At 26.7% G+C, this 26599-nt stretch overlaps 2 protein-coding genes across 6 annotated transcripts in view; one reads left to right on the top strand and one right to left on the bottom strand.

The window, feature by feature from the left end:
• The first annotated feature begins 1847 nt into the window (after positions 1-1847).
• Positions 1848-11577, top strand: LOC107436365 (uncharacterized). The gene is made up of 3 exons (XM_016048056.4): positions 1848-2140; positions 3413-3509; positions 10550-11577. Exons 1-3 carry the CDS (start codon positions 1919-1921, stop codon positions 11098-11100), a joined length of 870 nt encoding a protein of 289 aa, XP_015903542.1. The 5' UTR covers positions 1848-1918; the 3' UTR covers positions 11101-11577.
• A 7474-nt stretch (positions 11578-19051) lies between these two features.
• LOC107436366 (uncharacterized) overlaps positions 19052-26599 on the bottom strand; it is a 31814-nt gene continuing 24266 nt past the window's right edge. For all 5 annotated transcript variants that reach the window (XM_016048057.4, XM_016048058.4, XM_071182395.2 and 2 more), the window contains exon 12: positions 19052-19552. In XM_016048057.4, the coding sequence (XP_015903543.1) occupies positions 19490-19552 (63 nt within the window). In that variant the 3' untranslated portion in view covers positions 19052-19489. The remainder of the gene's footprint in view (positions 19553-26599) is intronic.

The raw sequence follows: 26599 nt of genomic DNA, 5'->3' as shown, positions 1-26599 counted from the left end.
AAAAATTGATTAAATTTAAGTAATTTGACTGAATTCTATTACTTTTAAAAATACATTTCCTGGAGAGATAATTATTTAAACGAAATAATGCAGAAAAAATGTATAGAAGTAATAGCTAGATCAGTGATGCACAAGCTGTAGTCCGATAACCAGACGCTGACCTCAAATGGTCAATATGAACCCCCTCCCTGCAGCCAAATATAATTTTAAAAGCCTACGTAACTAATAACGTAAGAAATTTTATGACTGTTTAAGCATTGGTAATAAGCTTTTCCAATAAACTGTGTAAAATCATTAAAACTATAACATTAAAAATTATAAAATGTAGAGATACTGATTCAGAGCGTAATTTATTTAAAAATTGAAGAAGTGGGTAATTTAAATATAGTGGAAAAAAAAATAATTTAGATTTTGACATACGCCGACGACATTGATATAATGGGAAGGCAGATTTGAACGAGCTGTTATTGAGGTCTTTAACTCTCTTGAAGCATCAATGCAGGTAAAAACAAATACTATATGGAGATAAAGAATAAACGCTTATATTCTTCTCCATTCCTAGTTAATGATTATTCATTTGAAGCGGTGGAAGAGTTCAAGGAAGCGTCTTAACTAGAAACAATGACATCGAAACTGAAAACAATAGCCGTTTGTCTATGGCGAATAAATGCTTCTTTGAATTAAAAAGCCAAAAGTCGACTTCTTGGTCAAATTACAAAAATAAATATCTATAAAACCCTTTTATGAGCAGTATTAAAATAAGGGAGTGACAATGGGGTTCTCCCTAAATCGGAAAAAAAAAACAAATTGATAGTGTTCGAAAGGAAAATCATGAGAATTTTGATGCTAAAACGATAACAAGAGGAGCAACTTGCAATTTCGGGATTTACAAGAAATTGTTACAGCAGCCAGATATCGCCCATGTCATTAAAGCTATTCGCACTAAAATGGCTAAATCACTTCTACAGATTGGATCAGAACGAACCTGAGTGATTTATTTATAGACTATGTTAACCGTCTTCTATCATAAGGTACCTCTAGATAGAAATAAGTTAACATGTCTTATATACTAGGGAATTGGTATTTAACATTTATAGTGCTACTTACGCCACAAACCAATCAAGAAAGTGACTTTTACGGGAAATCGAAAAGTGGCTAGACAGCATTAAAAAAGATTTCCAAGTGATCGGTGGCTTGAAGACGGAGGACAATGATGACTAACAGGGCATGATGGCGAAAACTTATTGAGACGGCCTTGTCTTGTCACGGACTGTAGTTCCGGAGGAGAAAAAAAAAAGTTTTTTTCCTCAAAGAAAGTAAAAAACCTGCTGAAATTGAATTGAAATAAACAAGACAAAGTGATCAAAGCTTGCAGAGTACTTTAATGGCGAAAATATTGGGCATGCACTTTAAAAATCTTAAATAGTTTGGAGACCTTATTATTTAATTTTTCTTATTGCACTATGGAATGATTAAATCATTATCAGTTGATATAAAAATTAAGATCGATTCTCATTGCAGCCTCCCAATTTTTTTTAATGCGATTGAAAAATTTTAAGATAATTTAGTTTAAAAAATTGGTGTAAAATAGATGTTAACTTATTCTGAATAATTTCTTTCATTGAAATTTAAATAAATAAATAAATAAAGCGGAACGTAAAACCAAATCTAAGCTATCATAGAACACATCGGCTTATCGTAGGTTCAAGTGATTGCGTCTAAAATACGTTAATGCCTGATGAGCTAATTCCTTGACGTAAAAAGCATACACATCTTGCCCATCCCCATTGAGATAAGGATCCTTGCGTAACCCAACCGCATCCTATATAAAAAGGATAAGCCTCTTTGATTTTTAACCTTCACTCTAGAACTGTTGAACTAATAAGACTAATCAATATCCAAACGATATATTCTGCTTATGGCACGCTACGAACCAGTATGTGTAGTGAACAACGCGGAAGAACAATTCATTGATTCAAATTCCGGAGAAAGAACATGGGAGCAATTGGAACAATTCTGGAGTACCAACAATGACAGGATTCAAAATTTGGACAAAATATCTCAATCAATATCTTGTAATTTATCGAAACATCTTATGTATGGAGAATATGCCGACAAGCTTGTGAATAAGATTCAAGAAGTAAGTTTTATTTGATTCTAAAAAAGAAAATGCTTTTAGATAAATCTGGAATTTTTTTTATACAATTAATAAAAGCTTCTTTTAATCTCTTTATTTTTTCTTACAAATTTATTATTCTTACACGATGCAATAAGACTTAATTTTTTTAATGAAAAGTAACTAGGTAAGTTTTCTAGGGATATCATAACTGGTAAATATATTTTTGAAAAAATTTAAATCAGCTCTAAAATAAAAATCTAAGAAAACGGTAGAATATTTTAATAAATTTTTTCTAAGTATATTATTTGCTATTCATTATATCTATATAGTGTATTACTTACCTGATCCTATATTGCTTCAGTACTAGAAAGATGGCTACTTTGGCAATTAAAAATTGTCACTTTTCATTTTCTGAAATGTCCATAAAGATAATTAGGTTCTTACTATTACCTTAATTATTTATTGCCAACAATTTTGTCTTCAGTCTTTTATCGTTAGTAAAGTGTGCTTAATTGTTCTAGAGTTCTTCTGATTAATCCAGAAAAATTAACAGTACTAAATATAAATCTTTTAATTTTTCTATAAATAAAAGACAGAAGATATTATTTTTTTGTCTTTTTCAAAATCGCTTGCTTAAAACCATTTACAAACGAAAAATTGCAAACTAAAAATGTCTGTAAAATACTTTTTTTTTCTGAAGAACTTAATTTTTTCATTTTCTGTCGCATCAAGTGATAAAAATGTATTAAAATTTGGATTCAAATTTTATGCAACTATTTCTGCGCAAATATTCTATGAAAATATTTATAAAATTTATTACATAAAATATCGTTTTCTGTTTCCTATTTTCTCTTAAGAATGAAAGATTTATTGAGCATAAATAGTTTGAATAAATTATTTATAGTTTTAATTTATATAAAGTTTATAAAAATTTGTGAAACTCCCTTGTCAGAATTATTAGCATTCACTTAGATCACAATATTCAATTATAGAATTTTGAATAAATTTTATAACATTTTAATTAGCAACTGAACGATTTCAAGTTGACATTAAAAATCAACTGGATATAAATATTACTTTTTATTAAATTTTAAAACAAATAATGAATTGATAAAATAATTTATTTTAAATCATAAAAGATTGATGGTTCAATATTTTTAAGTTATAATTGCATAAAAAATGCATATTAGAACAAAAGAAATGTTTAATCTTACATTTTACAAGTTAACAATTTTTTATTAAGTTGCAAAAATATCAAAAATGTACTTAAAGATTTTAATTAATTTTTTTAAGGAATCATCTGCAAAAATGGTGCGAGGAGCTGATGTTAATGATATTCCCACCATATACAATACAACAGGGTTCAAACCTTATGAGTTAATTGTCATTGGTAAGTATTTTACATAATTTAATAATATTAAATTACATAATTTAATAAGATTAAATTTAGAACTAAAAAAAAAAAATTATATATGGGGCTGCACATAAATGAGGCCACACTATTTTTGTCTCCTCCTTTTCATCACATAGTTTTGCACTTGCTCACGCAACTTATCACGTTATACAGCATAAACATATATTTCCAGTTCAGGAACATCATATTTTAAGTTTTATTTTCAAGCTTTTAAGTATCTGAGTCAGTGGTATTCGTGGGATTAACAATTATTGTACTTATTTTATATGAAATAAGATTAAGATTTTTAAGAATAAAAACATTCGTTTATTTCTTTCAATATAAATTTTAAGAAAGTTCGAATTTCTTAAAAATTTATAATAAATAATTTTTTTCTGAAAAAAAAAAAGCTTAAAAGCCAAATACATTTCCTGTTAAATTTACTATTTTTAATTAGAACTTAATTTAAAACTTAATCGCCATCAATGATTTATGATACAAAATAAAATAAATCAGAATATGAAACAAAATTGTTATTTCTATCTTTAGAATAAATGTAATATTATTTTTTAAAAAAATTTAGTGTTTTAATCCTAAAGTTTTTCATTTTAATTAAAATGTGTGATGACATCCTTTCCCCTTTCAAGCTTGACATTTGTAAACGACCCATATGCATTTACAATAAAATAGGTTAATACTTTAAAAAATAGTCAATCGGTTACAAAAGTTATCTAAAAATTGAATTGAGATTTATGAGTCTTGGAATCAGATTCGACTGCCTCTCATCTCCACGTTAACCTAAAATGAATTATTTGAAAACAAGTTCTCTATTTATTAAATCACTAGCCACCTAAGGCGGCCAGCTGTCCGCCACTCTGAAGGTTTTCACAAATAAAGTTTTTTAAAACATAGCAGGAAATCTGAAGATTAGTGGATAATTAAAGTGTTCCTGTCCAGCAATTTTGTCTTCATATCCAGTTCTGCTGCAGATGTGTTATAGCTCTTGAGGATGTTTGAAATTATATAGCTACAACGCTTAAGAAAAAAAAAAACTAAAATGCTAAATACATGAAAAGAACACGAAAACGAATAAATTTTTTATAGTATCAATTTCTATTTCTATATAATTTTTATAGTATCAAATTCTATTTCTATATCTGTTACGTCGAGCACTCAGGTATTATAATTTGATCTAGTTGTGCTTGTATAATTTTGATCTAGTTGCGCTTTCCACGTCATTCTGTTAACATCGTTTGGTTTGTTATTTAACATCGTTTGGTTTGTTATTTCTAAGTTAACTTTCAAAAAATTGGCTGGCATCAGCATTTTTATTCTTTAAGTTGTTTATTTTTTCTTTTGGAATTCGTTCCTTTTTAGCGAAATGTTTTTCAACCTAATCGAATTCTTTGCCGACTGTTCTCTGTATATATAAAGAAAATAAAGTAAATATTTTTAAAGTGTTGTGAAAAGAATTTTTAGTTGTACAAAGTACTACAATATCGCTATAAAAATTATCGTCTTCGCTTAAGAAAAAAAAAATAGAGCGTGGAAAGTAGAAGAAAAACTTATTATAACAATTATGAACAGCGACAAATATATCAAAGCGAAGCGTTCTATTTACGTATCGAATATGTTGCCACATTTTTAATACAAAAGTTAAACTTTTCTCCACTTTAATAAATGTAAACTAATGCGAACTTTATAATTAAATTATTAATTCCTTCGTATATTATTGGTTTAAGTTGTCGAAAATTAATATTTCAATTGTGAGGTTCGCATTAGCATACATTTATAAGAGTGGGGAAAAGTATATGCATTTTTTAATAGTTTTTTGAATATGGCTCTTTGAAGACGAAAAAGCAGACGAAAAGCATAGACTTACAAAATGACTGATAACTAAATAACTAATCAAAATTTTTGAAAAAGAAAAAAAATACTTCTTCATTATGTCAAAACACAATTATGGGCCGAGTTTCATGCCCGGGCGAGGCTTCTGGGGCGATATATTGTGATTACAGACACACACACACACACACACAGCCTCGTTTATTATTATGTATATAGATGTATATAGATTAATTTTGAATTTTCTCATTCCATTCATTGAAATTAACTTTTTTAGTTACACTAAAATTTAGGTTTTATTGAAACTTTCCTAAAACAACTTTAGTAGATTAAAAAAATTTTCAAAAAAATATTAAAACCTTAGAAACGGATGATTACATTCAAATTAATAAAATGATATATATATATATATATATATATATATATATATATATATATATATATATATATATATATATATATATATATATATACAGCCTTTCATCCCTTCAGTGGGTCGATAAATGAGTACCAAGCATGCTTGGGGACTAAACACTGGGGGTTCCGCGTTCGGCTGACCATCTGACCAGAACATCTGCTCCTGCACCCCAGAGCCCATCCATGGTCAAGAAAACTGAGATGGGCACAGTAGGCCTTGGCCCTCTATGGGCTGTCACGCCTCTGAGTTTAGTTTATATCGGTGATAGCGGATTGCGCTAATGGTTTTTTTAAAACACGGTGGACTGCGCTGCTAACATCTTATCCCTCTTGAGAAAGGTTGGTGTACTGCGCTCAAGGTAACCCTTATCCTACTTGCAGTAAAACAATTTCTGATAGAAACGTCGTCTCGCTATAATTTTTCGCCAGAAGCTAGTGTGCTGTGGGAGGGGGGAATATATAAATAAGTGTTCCTCCATCTTTTGGAAATTTTCAATTAAAAGGAGCTTTTTATGTGTTGTAAATTTTAATATTTCTGTAATTTTGTAATTCTATATTTAAATTATGAAAAAGAAATTTTTTTGTTCATTTTAAAGTGACAAGGAGCTTTTAAAGTTCGGAAAATCGATCTAAATTTTATTTAGACTGATGCAATTCTTTCAAGAATATTGGTAAAAAAGTTTTGCCAACTTATCATCTTAAATTAGTTAAAAAGTAAAAGTTCTGCGTGCAGCACCAAATTTTAATTAAATTGTAAAAACCTTACTTTAATATTTAAAACTTTGATTTTAAGGAATTTCAAACCAGTCTATATTAACCAAATTTCTGCATATTATTTTTTAAAAAAAGATTTCCACGTAAAATGTTCGAATTTTTACTGTTAACACACTAAAAACTTAATGACTACAACTCTGACCGGAAGCCATGGTTGGCAAATATTTTTTTTTTTTCCTCCAAAATCGTATATATTTGATTTGAATTTTTTGATTAATATTTTTTTTAAATAAAATGTATTGAATTTTTTAAAATTTGCCATTCAAAGCATCTGATAAAAGATGTAAATAATACTATTGTTTAATAGAAATAGAACTAAAATAGTTGATATTTCATACTAAAATGGATCAAATTATTATACTATTATATTATTTTGTTTTAAATAAAATTTATTGAATTTTTTAAAATTTACCATTCAAAGCATCTGATAAAAGATGTAAATAATACTATTGTTTAATAGAAATAGAACTAAAATAGTTGATATTTCATACTAAAATGGATCAAATTATTATACTATTATATTATTTGTTTTAAATAAAATTTATTGAATTTTTTAAAATTTACCATTCAAAGCATCTGATAAAAGATGTAAATAATACTATTGTTTAATAGAAATAGAACTAAAATAGTTGATATTTCATACTAAAATGGATCAAATTATTATACTATTATATTATTTTTTTTTAAATAAAATTTATTGAATTTTTTAAAATTTACCATTCAAAGCATCTGATAAAAGATGTAAATAATACTATTGTTTAATAAAAATAGAACTAAAATAGTTTATGTTTCATACTAAATTGGATCAAATTATTATACTATTATATTATTTTTTTAAAATAAAATTTATTGAATTCTTTAAAATTCACCATTCAAAGCATCTGATAAAAGATGTAAATAATACTATTGTTTAATAGAAATAGAAATAAAATAGTTGATATTTCATACTAAAATGGATCAAATTATTATACTATTATATTATTTGCTTTAAATAAAATTTATTGAATTTTTTAAAATTTACCATTCAAAGCATCTGATAAAAGATGTAAATAATACTATTGTTCAATGGAAATAGAACTAAAATAGTTGATATTTCATACTAAAATGGATCAAATTATTATACTATTATATTATTTTGTTTTAAATAAAATTTATTGAATTTTTTAAAATTTACCATTCAAAGCATCTGATAAAAGATGTAAATAATACTATTGTTTAATAGAAATAGAACTAAAATAGTTGATATTTCATACTAAAATAGATCAAATTATTATATTATTACAAACTAATCACTGAGTTTAAAAAAATCACAATTATATTTTTCAGGCTCAACCTGGTAATGACTGTTAAAAATCGGGATTTCTGTCAGTTTACCTATTGAAAAATAATTAGTTTAGATAAGAAAACATAACTGATAAACACGTCTTTCTAGTCTGAGGAAGTCTTGATGCACTCTATCTACGTATTCAATAAGCACTGAATGTTAATTAGCAAAAAAGTAAATGGGTGTACTTGAAATATGCTTTTAACCAGAAAATTATTTTAAATATATTAAATAAAAAACTACTATTTAAAAGCTTCATATCACACTTATTCACGTATAGTCTATTTTGAAACATAATAATTTGCATGCATATCAACAGCGACTTCCTTAATAAGCTTACATTATCAATTAAATTAGACTTTTCGAAATTCCTACTTTAAAGAATTTATTTATTAATTATACTTCAGTGAAATATTTGAAACTTATATTAATAATTTTTTTCTAAATTAATTCATAATTAATGTTACAAAAACTGTGTTCGTTTCTATTTAATTTATTTTATATTATTTAATTTTATATTATTATTTTATACTATTTAATTTTCTTTTATATTTATTTTTCTATTTAATTTATCATGTATTTAAAGAAAAACATTTAAGTTGAATTTTTTCATTCATTTCTTTTTTTCGTTTGAAATGGTTTATAACTAATTCTTTCTGTTTTGTTTTCTGTAACTTTGTAGCAAAAATTTGATTTTCAATATATGTAGAAAACTAATTTTAAGATGCTTAGAATAAAACATTTACTACAAAGTTACAAAGAAGAACGAATTAAAAATAATTTCAAGCGAGAGAAAAAAATTAAAATAGACAAAATAATTAGACTTTATATTAATGTTTTCCTTAAAAGCATCGTAAATTAAATGTAAGGTTTACATTTAAAATAGAAAAATATACACATTAAAGTACATATTTAGATAAATATTTAAGCATCAATTTTCTTAGGCATAGCTATACATCCCAGGATAAGTAAACAAAATCGTTAAAAAAAATCTTTCTTAAGGCTGTTAAATCTAACTAATTAACTTCAATAAATTAGACAAAGATTTATGTAAATATTAATATATTAAAATATTTAAGCTAATGATTATACTCTCATAAAATCTATGCATTTTACCCTAAAATTATCATTAAATGAAAATGTTGAAAAGATTTTTAAAGTGATAAGTAGTAAGTTGTATGAGAAGACCTCTTCTTATTAAAAAAAAATCAGAAGGAAAGTATATATAAATTAATGGCATAAATATTGTCCTATACTAAATTAGTGAGAAAAATTGTGAAATTAAAATATCTATAAACATATGTGGGAAAAAATAATAAAAGAAAAAAAAGAGTAAGTTTTTAAAGCAGAGAATAGTTCGATTAATGCTTAAATAAAGCATTTTTAAATGTATTTTAATCTAATTGTAAATCTAATCCTGATTGAAATATCTCAAATTTAATAACTTGACATAATATATTTTGATACATTTCTCCGCCAAATAGAAGCCGGTTGCCAAAATAGTGCTTGACTTTTATAAATTGCACCCTTCGCATGTCAATGAGCAGAGAGACCTACATAGAAGCATAACCAACTAGAAGCGCAATCAGCATACTGTTAGGGGTGGGGGTCATAATTTAGGCAATTACTGAGCGCAGTTCACCACTGCCCAGTTTATATATATATAAATATATATATATATACTACTTAGTTCTTATAATTTCTTCAATATAGGAAACTGGATATAAACTTTTATGTTTTTCTTTTAAACAAATCTTTGGAAGAATAAATGTTTTCTAAACTCAAGTTTTATTTTTTAAAAAAAATCATATTTTTTCAATTTGAAAAATTTTATTTTTTTCATTAAAAGAACGCACAAGTTTGTTTAATCGGTAAAATAGAAACAACTTATGTTCAAATTTGTTCGATACATTTCCTTAACTCTTATAAAGAATTAGTTCAATTTTTTGGAAGGAAATTGTAAGGAGGTGGTCGGTGATTAGCTAACTTTTTTTTAATTTCATTCAGCAGTCAAATTATTTTTTGATGTTTCTTTTATCTCTCTTTCCTTAAAATCGATCAGACAGATTAACATAATAATTTCATTTCTTACAAATATGTGATTCCTAAAGTGTGCAAAATTTGAAAATAAGTTTTGACAAAGATTCTAAAAATATATATTAAGAGCGATGATTACCAAATACCCTTTATAATAGTTGCAATGCTAGGAGTAGAGAAATTTTAAAAATTTAAAACAAAGAGACTTTTTTTAATGTAGATCTCAAACGTTTAATAAAAGAAAACTGCAAAAAATTATTAATTTTTCAAATTAAAACTAATTTTTTTTAAAGTTTTTAATATTTTACTCTATAAAAGGGGAAATTGTTCATAAAAATCGAAATTGTTGATTTCAAATATTTTTTTTTCCAAAGCCCACCTGGGTAGACAATCCGTCAATTCAGGCGTATTAGGGCAAATTTGTTGGCCACTCTTTCAGGGGCACGATATTAGGTGGGCCAACGTTGCTCCCACAATAAGGACAGAGAATGAAAGAACATCTATGCCTTGTCCGGGATTCGAACACGGAACCTTTCTTTTGCAAGGCCAGTTCCCTGACCCTTACAAAGTCCGGTCGGCTCGATTTCAAACATACTTTGTATAAATTGCCAACAAAAACTGATTTTCTCTTTTGTTTCAGGTACATACATAGACAAAAATATAGTTCCTGGTTTCCAATACAAGGTGAGAAAAAACTCAACAAAAGAGTACCTTTTTCACGGACAAGGCCTAACCCTTGAAAGCATTGGTTTAGGCTACGGCAAGAGATTGACCTTCAGCGGCAACAATTTGAACAACAATAAAAACTATTTCTGGTCAGACAGCCATCCTCAAGGCTTCGGACTTACATTCCAGACTGTCACACCGAACTCTGTTTTCAGAATCCTTGACCTCATATCAAACAACGACATTGGCAGAATTATAGTGAACAATCCAGCTCGATCTGAGGACATTGAAATAGCCACAGATGTAAAAGATTCTGGATTGGTAGAGAAAATTGCTAATGTCCATTTTAGCGGGGATGCTGTTCTCAGCATTGCCAGCAATAAACAAAAAACTTTTTATGAAGATATTGACGTTCATGGCACCGCAGTGATTCAACGTGCTGATAAAGGATCGAAAGCAATAATCAAAGAAATAAAGTTGGAAAACTTTATTGTTGACAATTGCTTACTGGTACCCGAGGAATAATTTTCCACTAGATATTTTATGGCATTTAGTTTGAAATCTGATAAACAAAACTAATGAATTTGATTTTGAATGTTAAGGATAAAATAATAAGACATTATTACGGAAGAAAAATGCATTTTTATTTATATCATCTAAAGGTAAATTTTGTACTCAACATAAAAAAAAAAAAATCTCACAAGTCCTTTAATTTTTTTAGTAGTTCCAACTCCTGTAAAAAAATAGCTTTGGAAAGAGAGAGCACACAAATTTGTGTTTTAGAAAAGATTGTTTCATCACATGCCTTTTTTCTATCATTACATAAAGAAATTGTAGTTTACATGAATGTTTAATAAGTCCATAATCATAGATTGTTTTATCACATGCCTTTTCTCTATCATTACATAAATAAATTGTACTTTATATGAATGTTTTATAAGTTCATAATCATATACGCATTGTAAATACCATCTGTGATTTGAATAAAAATATCAATTTAAAGCATTGTGCTTAGTTTCAAAACTAGAGTTGTTTTCATAAAATATCTAACTATATTATGTTGATCAAAAGAAATATAATAAATACAATAATCAGTCGTTGAATGAAAAAAAAAATATTGAATGCATTTGCTTAGATGTCTTAAATTCTTTCATTTTTACTTGAACATTAAGACTGCTAATTACTTTCAGTAGAAAAGCTTTAAATTTTAGTAAATATTTTATTTAATACTTTTTGAGAAAGTTAAAACATGCTGAATTTATTCATGCTAATATTCTTATTTACACAAATTCTTATAGCTAAAGAGAATTATGCACTACTGCAAAAAAATTTTTGACTTTTCTGGCATATCATATAGAATGACTCCATTCTTTTTGTAAACTTTTAACAAAACAATAAATAATACACCATAATGAGTATTATTCTTACTTAAAATTTCATAAACCCTTACTTTTATGAGAAGTTGATTACAACAGTGGTAGATCAATTTCATATTTTCAAACACTAAGTCAAAACGTAGATATTTTGTAAGAACTTTTGTTGTTCATCTTCGCAAAATTTTTAAAACAATAATCTGGTTACTGCTGATATGTGGATGTTTGTAGAATACTTTATAAAAATGGTTACAATAATGTTTAGTGATAAGTCATGATAGGCCTTTCCTAAGTGAAAAGCAAATAATTATACCAATTGAAATTTGTACTAGATGATTCTTAACATTGCACTGTAGTTACAGCTATTGGCGACTGTTTGGGATTCATCCTTTATGATAATCTGTAGGCAATACTTACGGAGGTGCTCCCTACACTACCGCAATCAGGGTCTGATTATAGCCTAGACACAATAGGCATGGGCCTGGGACCCACAATTTCTGAGGGGCCTCAAAAACTAGTAAAAAGTCTAATGAAAGGTGGGCTAGCGTTATGCTGGTGTAAGTACTAAATCAAAAATAATTACTGCTTATAAAAAAAAATTATTCAGCTACTCACTGATTTCAATTGTTTGTGGCCACCAAACTATTTTTATTTTAATATAACATTGTTTTGTTGTTTTATATTTTGCTTTAATTTATAGGTACGTAAACTTTATCTTAGAAAAAATAATCTTCAATTGTCTGTTTTCAAAATTTCTCAGAATGTCTCTCTTGAATCATGCAGTTCAACAGATTATTTTTTATTGTTAGGACTACTCTTCAGTAACTTAATTTCAAAATATTTTGTAAGGGGCCCGGAAAATTTGGTGGGCTTAGGGCATGAATCTGTCTTGACCGGTCCCTGACCACAATTCAGATCAGAGGACAGATGGTCATTGCCAAGACTCTGCACCAAACTCCCCAACAGAACATGGTCTTTTCCAGTTTTAAAACTTATATGGACATTATATTAGAGTTGCTGCAAAATATTAAGATACAATTAGAAACTGTGCAGTCTGGTCAAACACAAAAATTTTAGCAACGTGCGGGAATTAAACCTGGACCAGAGTCCATGATGGGAAAAGACTAAGCTCGCTATGCCAACTGAGTGTCTGTACTAAATGAAAATGCTAAGTTGTTACACAGGGTAGGAAACATGAAGTACTTGAAAAAGTTCATTGCATGAGAAACTTTTGATAGCAATTAGTGATAAATTCACGTGGTTCAAAGGCTAAGGCTTAAAGAAATTAATGTAATTTACCCTGAAACAACTAGTATTTTTTTTTTTCATTAACTATACTATTGTAAGTTATTATTAAAATTATTTTCCCAGAACAAAGAGAAAAAATGGCACAAAAATAACCAATATGTAATGATTTTATTTTACAATAATTTTAACCCTTTTTCTCAACTGTACAATATATATTTTTTTTAAAAAACAAAAAAAGAGTGCATTTAAATTCATAAAAAACAACAGCAAAGCTACACACAGTAAAATTTTTTCAGATAACTGAAAATCTTGTCAGAGACATTACAAGAAAGATAGAACAATATAAACTAGTATAAAAAAAACATGGCAAGACAAACATGGCTGGAAGTTTTAAAGCAAATGCTGGTTCAACTTGATTTCTAGAAAATGCTAATATTTGATCAAAAATGGGAGTTATAAAATTCATTTCAAGTTCAGTATACTGTCGAATAATGAGGGAATTGCTTGAAAGGATGACACTTAAAACATGGATTATTCAAAATCATTAATTTTGCAGTAGAAAAAGTTACACTAGAAAGAATATTGCTTTTTCTGAATTATTATTAATTGATTATAAATTTTAAAACATATATCATTATTGATAAAGCTTGAAAGAAGAAGAAAAACATTTTTATTAAAAAATTTGTTTTCAAGTCAAACACTTTTTGATTTTGGCTGTAATAACGTTTTGAATAATTTATTACAGGATTCTCAGTATTTAAAACAAATTAATATTTTTAGTTTTTACTTAATCAAAAACGTAAATCATCCAAGTTCAAGGTGAAGGTATTCCTTGTATAACGTGAAACGCCATCATGCTTTGCCTAAACTTGTTTTCTGCTGATAAGTTTTTTTTCCACCTCCCAGCAAGATATATTTTTTATACAAGCCATGTCAAACTCAAACTATCTGTTCACATAATTAGAAGTATACTGTAATATTGGAGCATACTGTATAATTGAAAGTATACTGTAATAAGAAATAAATTATGATGCATAATAGCTAAATCTTCTAGATTTTTTAATATGAAGTAAAATTGGTTGAAGGAACATAAATTTGTAAGAAAAATTATACTTTCACACAAATGAAGAACAGTTTAATCATCTCTAAGCAATTGAGAAGGCATAAATTAAATCTTGACACATTCATAAAAAATGAAAATGAGATGTTGAATGAAATGTTTTGTCATGAAACATTTTCAAGAAAAACATTCTATAGAAAACCTTTTTTATGCATATCATTTACACTGTTATTCATTTAAATGTAATAGTTTTAATACTTGGTGAGTTGTTCAATTTTAACATTAGGGTGCATCATTAAAAAAAGAAATTTCGGAAATTAAAATTTTTTTGTAGCTATACCTAAAAATTTTTTGTTACAAACCATTTTAGGAGACCTCAATTTTTTTTTTTCTTTTCTCAATTTGGCCAAAAATATTTTAGGTAAATATGTGACCACAGAGAAATTTATTTTTTATTAATTTTGAGTTCAGAAAATTTTTTGTGACATATTTTATTTGAAATTTGCTGGTGTAAACTTAGTATAACTTGATATTTATCACCTCGGTTAATTAGAATAGCTCAAAATTTATAACATGCATAAGTATAATTAGAAAACTAAATTTAATTTTTGATAAAGGATAACAGAAATGTGTATTTAAGCAACAAATAATAATCTGGTATTTTGGAAAACTTTTAAAAAATGGCAAAAACAATAATTTGCCAGAACTTATACAAAATTTGCTCCAAAAGGAAAAAAAATGGAAGCTACAAGATAGAATATTATGGAAGCAACAATAACATGGAAGCAAATCACAGCTAAAATCTATTGAACACTGATCCCCAAAAAATTTTATCACAGGTGTCTACTCTTGCTTTGAGATATTATTTTATATATAGATCAAAATTTTGATGCCTTGCTATAAAGAGTGCAACAATGGTTTAATAATAATAATAATAAAACACTTCAAAAGTATAAAAAGAGAATATTGTGCTTCTGTATGTGCTTGTTTGTTGTAACATAAGACTAGTTGTCATACATGACAATGTAACAAAAAGCAACAAAATTGCTTTGGAACAAAAAATAATAGCAAAAATGTTGTACTGCATAACTGAAAAGCACAAATGCTTAGTATCTAGGTTAATTAAATTCAAAAAAATAAATACATATATATATATGCATTTCAAATCAATGAATGAAAAATTCTTGTAGAGTTGTAAATAGCCACAATTATAGCAATAATGTGACTACTCGTACCTCTTTCACAGATTGAATTTAGGCAGGCCACATACTGAGGAGGCAAACGGTAATTAAGAGACACAGGAGAGGAAAATTTCCATACTTTTGTATTAGCATGCACACACCACCTCTTTGCACCCAAATGAAAAACTATAAGTATTCACCACCTGTATGCCTCTTTCTTATCGTTTGCGTTCTGCGAGTAAAAGTCACATAAACCTGTCTTATCCACATAGAATACTAATTTGTTTTTAGTTGTGTGTAAAATACAATGTTTGAAAAAACGGGGGGAAATAAGCCCTTTACATTATAGGGTTCACATACAATTTCAGAAAATAATCATAGTTTTCAAGAGCTATCCAAAAAGTTTTCAACATTCTTTTGTAAGACACTGCAGTTTTGTATAATATTTTTTTATCATAAAACTCTCTTTTTTTAATTCAATATGCAAGTATAAAAAACAATATGAAGCTAAAGTTGCAACATTTCATACAAGCCTTATGTTCGATTAATGGATTTTAATTGACAATAAATAATTTTAACCAATATTAGACTAACTTTGTTAATTTTATTAACTACTTAGTACTAACTAATTCTAAGGTTGGTGATTTTTCAGATTATAACAAAAAAAATTTAATTAAAAAAAATAAAATTTTTTGTTTTAAAATAAATTTTTTTTAAATATATTTTTTGATATTTCCAAGACCCATGGAAATTCTAACCTTTCATGTAATATAAAATAAACCTTTATTGTTGAAGTTCACAGATAAAACTTTATCAATAATTTATGTGATTTTATTTAACAATAATCTGTGAAAGGGGTTAGTATCTAACACCACATTATTGCTATGTTCAAAACTATAAATGTGCACTTTTTAGCAACTAGTATATGTATCAGTAAAGTTGAAATTAAGGCTATTTAAATAAGTAATATTATTAGGATCATTAAGTAGTATTAAAAAAAAATCAATAATAAATAATTTTAACAAGCCTAATACTTATGACAATCAAGAATTATAGCAGAAGAACACCAATTAACACAAAGTAAATTGTATGAAGCAATAAACATTAATTTTAGTTATTATAAGCTGGTCTATTATTTTCAGGTAATATAGAACAAAATAAATAACTGTATTATTTGCATTTCTTCACACAAAAAAATACAGTAAATCTGATAAAGTAAGGCATTAATAAATAATAAATTGCACACTTGTTTATAAATAATCTACATAATACTCTCAATTTCTCTCATATTTCAAAATTCACAAATAGTAATTCACATTTAATCCTTACAACGGCTCAAATTGCGCTTAACACATATATTGCGCTGTCAAAAAAAGTAAATTATGTTTCATCCAATGATAATTGATTATTTTATTATGAGGTCTTACAATGAAAACAGTTGCATCAAAGATGTATGGTTATTGATAAGAGAAACATAGCTTCACAAAAGTTATTACTTTTATTTACCTTTTTTTATAAAGAGAATTGAATTTTAATTAAAAAATTTAAATTGCAAAATAAAAATGAACAATCTTTTTTTAATGTGAAAGATATTTTAGTACAAAAAATAATTCCAATCCTGCAAGAAAGTAGTATATAAATATAAAATATCAGAGCAAATTTAAAAATTTGTAAATCTTACAAATAACCATATTCTTTTAATTAATTAATTTTTAATTGAAACAATTTTTGTTCTTTGTTTTCTACAAATAGTATTGAATACTAATTGGATAATGATTCGTAATAAAATTTATTATTACTATAATCTTTGTAGAAACAGCTCCTGTTTTAACAATTTGTAAAACATTATTTCCGTAGAAAAATGCATTTGAAAATCACTGCGCTTTTATTTCAAATTTATTAATGAAAACTCGTAAGTCGAAGTAAAAAAAAAAGTTTTTAGGAAGAATAAAACTACATCATGGTACAGTCATATAGTTATTTATACATATATATATATACCAGAGCTCAAAAAACAGTCCGTCCTCGGCGGTCAAAAATTCCCCGCGGACAAAGAATTTCTCGAATTCAAAGTCCGCAAGGACGGCCATTTTCCTGTTAATGTTCGTGATACATTTTCGATTTTTGTTATCTTACAAGAGTCTAGCAGCTCACTTCTAAAATGACCCTCAAATCTAGAAATCCCGTTAATTCTTTTATTACTGTATAACGTAATCCTAGTAACTACTAATTCATTGTGTAATTTATATAAATGTTTGTAATAAATAAGAGAAAATTTTATTTTTATTTATTTAGAAGCTACGGGTTAGTTTTAAAGAAGGACGGGTACATTGTTGGACAAGCCGTTCTCAGGGACGGGGGCAAAATTTCTGAGTTTTTTCGAGCCCTGACATATACATATATAGATAGTGGTTATCTGTGTAAATATTATATAACCAATTTTCTGTTGTTAATTTTGTTCCTTAAAAATAAAAACCTTTAATTGACAATAAATTTAAATAATACTAAATTTCAAGCACACATCAGGTTCAGCAAAAACAGTCAGTTGTAGAAAAAGTGCTACCGATTGGAGTGACACAAGCATGGCACCCAGAGCAGACCAGGGCCATCAGAGTAGAGCATACTGCGGTATGCTGTTTAATCAGACTTTATAGCACTATGATATAGGACCAATTTTCTGGCCCATTCAATGAATGTGATGTAATAAGTATTAGTAGTATTAATAATAGTATAATTTATAGTATAAAGTATGAAATAGGTATTTTTAATAGTAAGTATTTATCACATACTATTTTAACTTAACTTTTAATTGCTTAAGGGTCACTTACGTAAATCTTAAAAAATAGTTGTTAGAAGTGGGGGTTTCACACATATATGTGAGACATATTTTTTAAGCTGTTTTATTATCTTGGACCTAAGAAGTTTCAGTTACTTTAGATCCACTGCGTTAAAAAGCATATTTTTTAAAGGGTACTTTAATGAACCTAAACCAATATACTTCCTCTTTACACTTTTTTTCACTTGTTTTTTTTTTCTCCTTAAAAGTAACTCAAATGCTAAACAATGTTGAGTTTTTGGTCAATTTGACCAGATTATTTGGTGTAATTTTATTAATAAACTTAATTTACTTTAGTAGTTCTGGAAAATAAAGTTAACAAAGTTCAATGAAAAAATTAAAATTGTAGATTCTGATTAAATCAAAAAAGTCATGCAGATTTTTTTTCCAAAAGATTTGAAGGTGTACGGTCAAGGACTAAACTATTTCACTATAAAATATGTTTTCAGAAATACAACAAACTTATAACATTTTGAGAAGGAAAAAAAAATTATTTAATAAAAAGTTGATGAACCTTTTATTATAATGTTATCACAGTTTTCAAATTTGATCCACAAACTGCTGATGCTGTAACATTTTCCTTAAACTTATTAATTCAACATACTTCTTAATCTGATGATTGTTAAAATTTAGAGGTTAAAATGCCAAATTATAGTTTAGAAATTATAGTTAGAACAGTTTAAAAATAAAAATAATTTTAGAGGTTAGAGAAAAAAGAATCTACTAGGTAAATGTGATATATTGTACACCACTAGCACTAAACAAACAACAACAAAAATTATCATTCCACATTTAGTATTTTTTTAAATTTAAGCAAAAACAAATTATCCTTTTCAAACAGATTTCATATATTTCTGAATAAGACATCAATGAAAGGATTTACAAAATAAGGACTTATTATTTACAAAGGATATTAGATATGAATATCTTGAAGTAAAGCAAATCTGTTTATGGAACCAGCCACGATTTACTATGGAGGAAGATAAATGCGAATTGGTGTGCAATTTCAAAAAGCTACACACAGATCTTTTATAATCCTATGCTTGTTAAATACTCATTTACACTGTGTTAAGTCATCTTATAACAGAAAACACTTAGTTCATAGGCACTCAGATGTGCATAAAATTCAACCATGACAACAATTATAATTGTCACCTTTAAATTTGTAAAAAGTGAGTCATTATGTTCAATATAATTAGCAAACAAAAAGTATAAGTTATTTGGGTGCAGCCATAACACCTTCTTCTTCTTTAGCATTATCACCGTTATCTGGATTTTCCTAAAAACAAAAAAGTTAATACAATGTTATTTATTTAGTTAAAAAAAAAGGGAAGAAATTAGTACAGTAGAATCCGTTTTAACGATTTAATAAGAAAAATAAACCCTTTTGTTTCGTACACTGTTATAAATACTGAGATTTTTCTGAACTTTTAATGAGGGGTTCAGTTTTTGCGTAATTGTAAAAATACATTCCTAATTTTAAAAATTAGCAAAAATCGGGTCTTGTTTTTAAAATTTTTCAAAAAAAAAAAGGAAACCATTGGTTTGTCTAGACAGTTTGTGAAATATTTACTTATAAATTTCATGAATCTAAAACACAGAAATTGAATTCTTTTGTTTAGGGTCGTGTTTTTGTAAATATTTAAAAATAAGTTCTGCAAAAAAAAAAATTTATAAAAAATTATTTAAAACCACGCCTTTTAAAGTTATAGATCTGAAATTACAAACTAATGATGATGTCCACTTCATTTTTAACTGAAGAATTTGGTAAAAAATGATAAAATAAAATATTTTGTATAGAGTCTGTGATGCCAGAATTGGCATACACATATTTATTTTCTATCTTTTAAAATTATCTTTCATTACTTAAGCTGATTTTTATTAATAGAATTACATTTAAAATAAATCACAAACTTAATCTTTTTAAAACAAACATAAAATATTTATTTCTTCTCTTCCAGATCAATGTAACGGATACTTTCTTTTTATTTCATTATTATGCAGACATATAAATTCACTGTCGCCTCTAATCGAAAAAAAAAATCTATTTATAACTTTTTATTCTAATTTTCCAACGGCTAAATGTTTCGGTTGCATGGTTGTAATAATTCTCATAAATTTGTTGGCGACTCGTGATCGCCAAGGTATTCTTTTAAACCCATATTGATAGGCTGGTTGGCTTTGTTTTGGCTATGTAATATTTTAATAAATCGCCAATTTTGGATCTCCTACCAATGCTTCTGTGTCCGTCGGGAACAAATTACATGTACTTTTTAATTTGGCTTTTGACTAGGCAGGTTGTGGGGGATTCGTCTCCCATGGCCTGTCCTTATTAATATTATTATGTAAAATTGATTCAACTAAAATTTATGGATAATATTTAGTTTTGTATCTCGAGCTCTACAAATACTATACTACTAAATAAAAGCCTTTTATTAATTCTAATCCGGCTCAACTATTATTTTCATCATCTCCTGTTTTCAACATCGCCATCTACAATTGGTCAACTGCTCCCAACCTCAGCTGATATTCCATCATCACTGAAAATACATCCCAACATAAATGGCACTCTGAATATTCCTATCTTTCCGTCAACATATAATTGGCATCATGAAACTTTTTTCTTCATAAAAATGGTGCTTAGCTACAAGGAGCGAAATTGGGTTATAAACGCAAAGTTAAAAATCATCGAATCTTCAATTCTTCATTCTTTTAATCTTTACGGCTACTTCATACTGGAGGAGAATGCTCATGCTTAGCGGAGAATTTGGAATGCTGCGAAAACGTATGGAATTGGATGAAGCTTGGTTTTCGATGCTCTATTTCGTCTGATGTTCGACATTCCCCCTCCTACGCTACTCGAAAGAAATATCTATTAATTTATGATTCATCATAAAGAAGAAACTAAATTTGTGTGTCCTTCAACTCTCGTCTTGCTTTTGATTTCGTTTTCAACAGGATTTCATCGAACAGTCATCCGTTACGTATCCTTTCAATTATTTATATTTTATGTTTACAACATTTAATTGAATTTAAAATTTTTGTATAACAAATTGATAGAGCATTTGACTTAAAAATTTTTTTTTAGAAGTTAAAAATATAATAGAAATTTTTTAATTTTATTTAATTACAACCTGATATTTTGTAATTTATCCAGTTAAGCGGCATATTTGATTTTATTATTAGCCTTTTGGTGATGTTTATACAGTTGAAGAATTTATTGAAAATTGAATTATTGTTGGAATTAACTTAAATTCTGAAACGAATATATTTTCACAGGATTTGAATAATTTAGTTTATATTTTTATTTCAGTGATAAGGATTTGTAATTAATTAATATACAAAAGAAGTGATGTGTAAAATCAAATTTTTCCATATTTTATTTTCTATATAAAAAAAAAAAAAAATCGAGTGTTGTATATTTTATTCGAGTGTTGCATTTTTTAAAAAATGAACATTAACGATGTTTTCAGTGATTTTAGGGAATTTTTATTTGTTCTTAGCAATAACATTTAAGAGTTTTTATTGTCCACATTTATTATTCTATAAAATGATATTTGAGTTATGATTTTAAATTGCCTATAACTCGTGAATTAAACTATTTTAATGTCTGAACTGAACGATGTAAATATACTTTGGTTTTCAAGAAATTTATTTTTGGTAAATTACAAGGAATGTTTTCAGACTTTCTTGCGTTCTGTTTTTATGGTGTTATGGGAGCTTTAGTGTTTCTGCATCTGATTTTACCAGTAAGCAAACTTTGTTAATTTGAAAAATATCTTCAACTCTTGTATTCATATAACAGACAATTTCTTCAAAGCAAAACAAGAAATGATTATAGTGTTGGTTAGGTGTAATTTGCATGTGAAGTTTCTTTAGGTATCTTGTATTTACAGATCGTTGGGTGTTTTTGACATTCTACTTATGTATAAATTTATTTTCAAGGATTAATTTCGGCAATCAAATTTTGCTATCTAATTAAGAACAACAGAACGTAAAATATTCATATCATATATTGGTTCATAAAAAAAAAAGAATTTCAATTTTATATGATTTAATTGGTCATTTTAACATTATTTATGTTACCGTTAATATTTTGGGTTGATCATTATCAGGAATTGCAATATTACAATAAAAAGAAATTGATTTTATACTGTTTGCCATAAATTGATATACTATATATATACATTAAGTGCCTTTTTTAAAATTATTGTTGTTTATTTACAAATGTTTTTAAACTAAACCAGAAATGTATCTTAAATAATACTGATAATAATAATGATATATTTTATAAACCCTTATGCACACTTAAATTTTACAATTTAAATTAGCTTCTAGCTAATTAAGTTACTTTGAAGTACTCATAAATATCAATAATTAACTATCTATTTTTTTGAAATGTTGAAATTTTCAAATAAGATAACTGTACTTAAATATGGAATATTGACATCTACACAAAAACACAATAGGGAGTAACATGTTATAAAAATGTATTATAAGGATTAAGCTATCCCAAAGTGATTCTTAATCAGTACTTATAGTAGTGTAACATAATTTCACCCAGATTTATTTTAAGAAGTAAAATAATAAACACACAATTACACACTTTTGTTATCTTATGAAACCATGTTAGTCTGATATTCCAATCCTATAGAAGTTAGGTTGGTATGAGCATTTAAAAATTAAAGATTTCAGCCTCTATATTTTTTTTCTTTAATTAAAATTTTTTTTTTATTAACTGTCTCATTGTTGCTGTTGTTTTGCATGGAGGCATCTGTGCGGAATGATTTATAGTGATTTTCTTTACTAGGGCCCAGGTAATTAAAACTCATTAAGTGACATAGAGATATTTTTATAATAATATGAACATAGTAATAAATAATTCATCTAATATATATTTTCTTAATTTTACTATTGCTATTATATTTATCACAAATAGTTTTTCTCTTACATAAGTAAGCCATTTTATGCATTGCAAGTGCATATTCAACAGGGTTAATTCAATTAGTTACTCATGAATATTATTGTTTTATCAAAACATAAATAAATTGTGGAACTTTATTATATATAAAAAAAAAAAAAAGAAAAGAAATTCTATTGATTTGAACAATGCAATTGTCAAATATTTTTTAATATTTTAATTTTTATTAAATAAGTGTCCAACTGAGCTAAAAATAAATTCATAAAATTCAAAATGAGAATAATTGAGCATTTATATATAACATGACAATATTTTCCTACATTAAAATGAAGTGATTTTTTATAGATGCAGTAAAAAAAAAAAAAAAAAAAAAAAAAAAAAAAAAACAATAACTTTTATCTTCTTGAATATAATATACAGCCATGATAGTATAAATGATAATACAATGCATCAAGTATGCAAAAATTCAGGTTAGAATCCTGATCATAGGCATGCTATAACATTAATTCAGAAGTTGATAGGGTTAAAAAAAAAAAAAAACTATAAAATTATTTTACCTTGAATTTAATACTAGATAGCAGTGATAGTATAATTGGTAATACATTGTGTCACACGAAGATTCAGGTTGGAATCCTGATCACATGCTTTCTAGATCATATTAGTTAGTTCAAAGGTTTAAAAAAAAAAAAAAAAAATACTAAATAAAAATAAATATATGCTGCATTTTTAGATAATTTTGCCTCTGAAATAATAGAGATGATTTTACCTCTTGAAATATAAGAGATGATAATTTTGCCTCTTGAAATATAAGAGATGATAATTTTGCCCCTTATGATAAAGGGATGACTAAACCTAGGTAAATAAAATAACAGTCTGATCAACTGTTTGCTTAGAGCTAAAATAAAAGCTCATATTTTTTGAATGATATGCTCTGCTCAGTATGTTTTTAATAATAAACTAAAGAATTTTTATTGACACTTATAATTATTTGAATATTTGATACTAAATAAGAAATATAGAATATGATATAATAAATTGCACTTATATGTTTAAATATTTTGGATTGTATATGTATATCAATGTGAAAAAGTATAGATAATAAGGAAAATATATGGTAAAATGAAATGATTTTGCAAATTATGTTATTTGTTACTGATATAGTTTTCTCAAATTTGAGAGAGATTAGAATATCCTGTCCAGGTGAGGACAATGCTCAGCTAATTTTACATCAACATAAGATTTAATAACATGAATATTGAAAATATATTTTTGAAAAAATGACTGTATGTCGAAAAAAAAAAAAAAAAAATTTTTTTTTGAAAAGTAATTTTACTTTGATATTTAACTATACATAAGTGTATATTATAAGTTCCATGGATATATTATGTTTTAATGCATAAAATTTTTTTGTAACATGGGGGAGATCCATTAAAAAAAAAAATATCTATATATATACATATTTTTTTTCTGTGTTCAGCGGGGATATATGTGATGCCAGAATTGGCATACACATATTTATTTTCTATCTTTTAAAATTATCTTTCATTACTTAAGCTGATTTTTATTAATAGAATTACATTTAAAATAAATCACAAACTTAATCTTTTTAAAACAAACATAAAATATTTATTTCTTCTCTTCCAGATCAATGTAACGGATACTTTCTTTTTATTTCATTATTATGCAGACATATAAATTCACTGTCGCCTCTAATCGAAAAAAAAAATCTATTTATAACTTTTTATTCTAATTTTCCAACGGCTAAATGTTTCGGTTGCATGGTTGTAATAATTCTCATAAATTTGTTGGCGACTCGTGATCGCCAAGGTATTCTTTTAAACCCATATTGATAGGCTGGTTGGCTTTGTTTTGGCTATGTAATATTTTAATAAATCGCCAATTTTGGATCTCCTACCAATGCTTCTGTGTCCGTCGGGAACAAATTACATGTACTTTTTAATTTGGCTTTTGACTAGGCAGGTTGTGGGGGATTCGTCTCCCATGGCCTGTCCTTATTAATATTATTATGTAAAATTGATTCAACTAAAATTTATGGATAATATTTAGTTTTGTATCTCGAGCTCTACAAATACTATACTACTAAATAAAAGCCTTTTATTAATTCTAATCCGGCTCAACTATTATTTTCATCATCTTCTGTTTTCATCGCAATCATCAATTTGTCAATATCTTCAACTAATCCACTATACGAATACAACCTCCAACATCTCCTGATTTCAGCATAGTTCTTCAACTTGTCAATACCCTACACCCTCCAACCTCACCTGCCTATCATCATCTCAACATAAATTGGCACCCTTGGCTTTTCTTCTTCATAGAGTCCATTTTTATGCCAAAATTTGTGTATGTAATATATAATTGCTAACAGATAAAAAAAAATTTTCTCCACAAATCCCTGAGGATCCACTTTTAACAATCTTGATTTAACAAGATTTTGGATTTAATGAAGAAAATTGATTTTCTTTGTTTGGTACAATGCTATAAATGTATTATAGTATACCCTTTCAGCAAGCAATTCTTCACTTTTTCTCAGATTCAGATAGGGAAATAATTTTGGAAATATGAAATAATATATGTGTTAAGAATGTTCAAACGCACATACTTGGCTAGTTGAGTTCGATCCCCCACGTTCTTCCTGATTTCTACAAAGACCTCAAAAGCATGTAAATATGTATGTACGTAATGTGGGATATAGTTATTATTTATGGAATATTTAAGAGTTTTCTTCACCATTTCCCTGTTCAATTTCCGTTCGCTCATTATTCCTGAATGTGGTTCCTGGCGTTAATGTTTTTCAAGTGTAAACATTAGTTGCAGGGTTGGGATTTTGACGTCAAAAAGTGGTTTTTGACATGACAAGGGTATACTGGTTTAAACCGTCAAAAACTGAAGTTTGCCAAGAAAATATATAAACTTCAAAACTACCAACAGTTGCCATGCATTATATTGAAATTTAATTATACTATAGGTAATCAGCAGGTTTTAAAATATTTTTTAATTAAAATTAAGGTAAAATAACAGATTTAAAATCTCAGAAATTTATATTCAAATGCATGTGCAGAAAAATTTTGCACAAAAATTTTTTAAATATTTATATTTAAAAAATTTTTTTTTCTTCTTGATACTTAAGAAAATTAAAAGTTTATTACTATGCATTTTTGACATATAAAGAACATATAACTAATATTTATAAGGAACTTACAAGTTATGTTGTATAAATACAAACTTGATATAAGATACAAGTGTATAAAAAAATTTTTTTTAATGTTATACCGAATATCTTTATTATCCAGTATGTTAATTTGAATTTAAAAGTAGTTATATTTATGAATAATGATAAATATAATTCATATTGTTTACTATATTTATTTATAATTATTACAC

The sequence above is a fragment of the Parasteatoda tepidariorum genome, chromosome 4, assembly GCF_982258835.1.
Source record: "Parasteatoda tepidariorum strain Cologne lab strain chromosome 4, Ptep-v5.0, whole genome shotgun sequence".
Lineage (NCBI taxonomy): Eukaryota > Metazoa > Arthropoda > Arachnida > Araneae > Theridiidae > Parasteatoda > Parasteatoda tepidariorum.
Note: the sequence above shows the minus strand (reverse complement) of the source record. Positions and strands in the feature narration are given on the sequence as shown.

Bases quoted from the DNA above. Each gene is read 5' to 3' on its own strand.
- LOC107436365 (XM_016048056.4), top strand. From the start codon at position 1,919: ATGGCACGCTACGAACCAGTATGTGTAGTGAACAACGCGGAAGAACAA. The intron at 2,141-3,412 runs GTAAGTTTTATT...AATTTTTTTAAG, and splicing joins TTGTGAATAAGATTCAAGAA to GAATCATCTGCAAAAATGGT. The intron at 3,510-10,549 runs GTAAGTATTTTA...CTTTTGTTTCAG, and splicing joins TTATGAGTTAATTGTCATTG to GTACATACATAGACAAAAAT.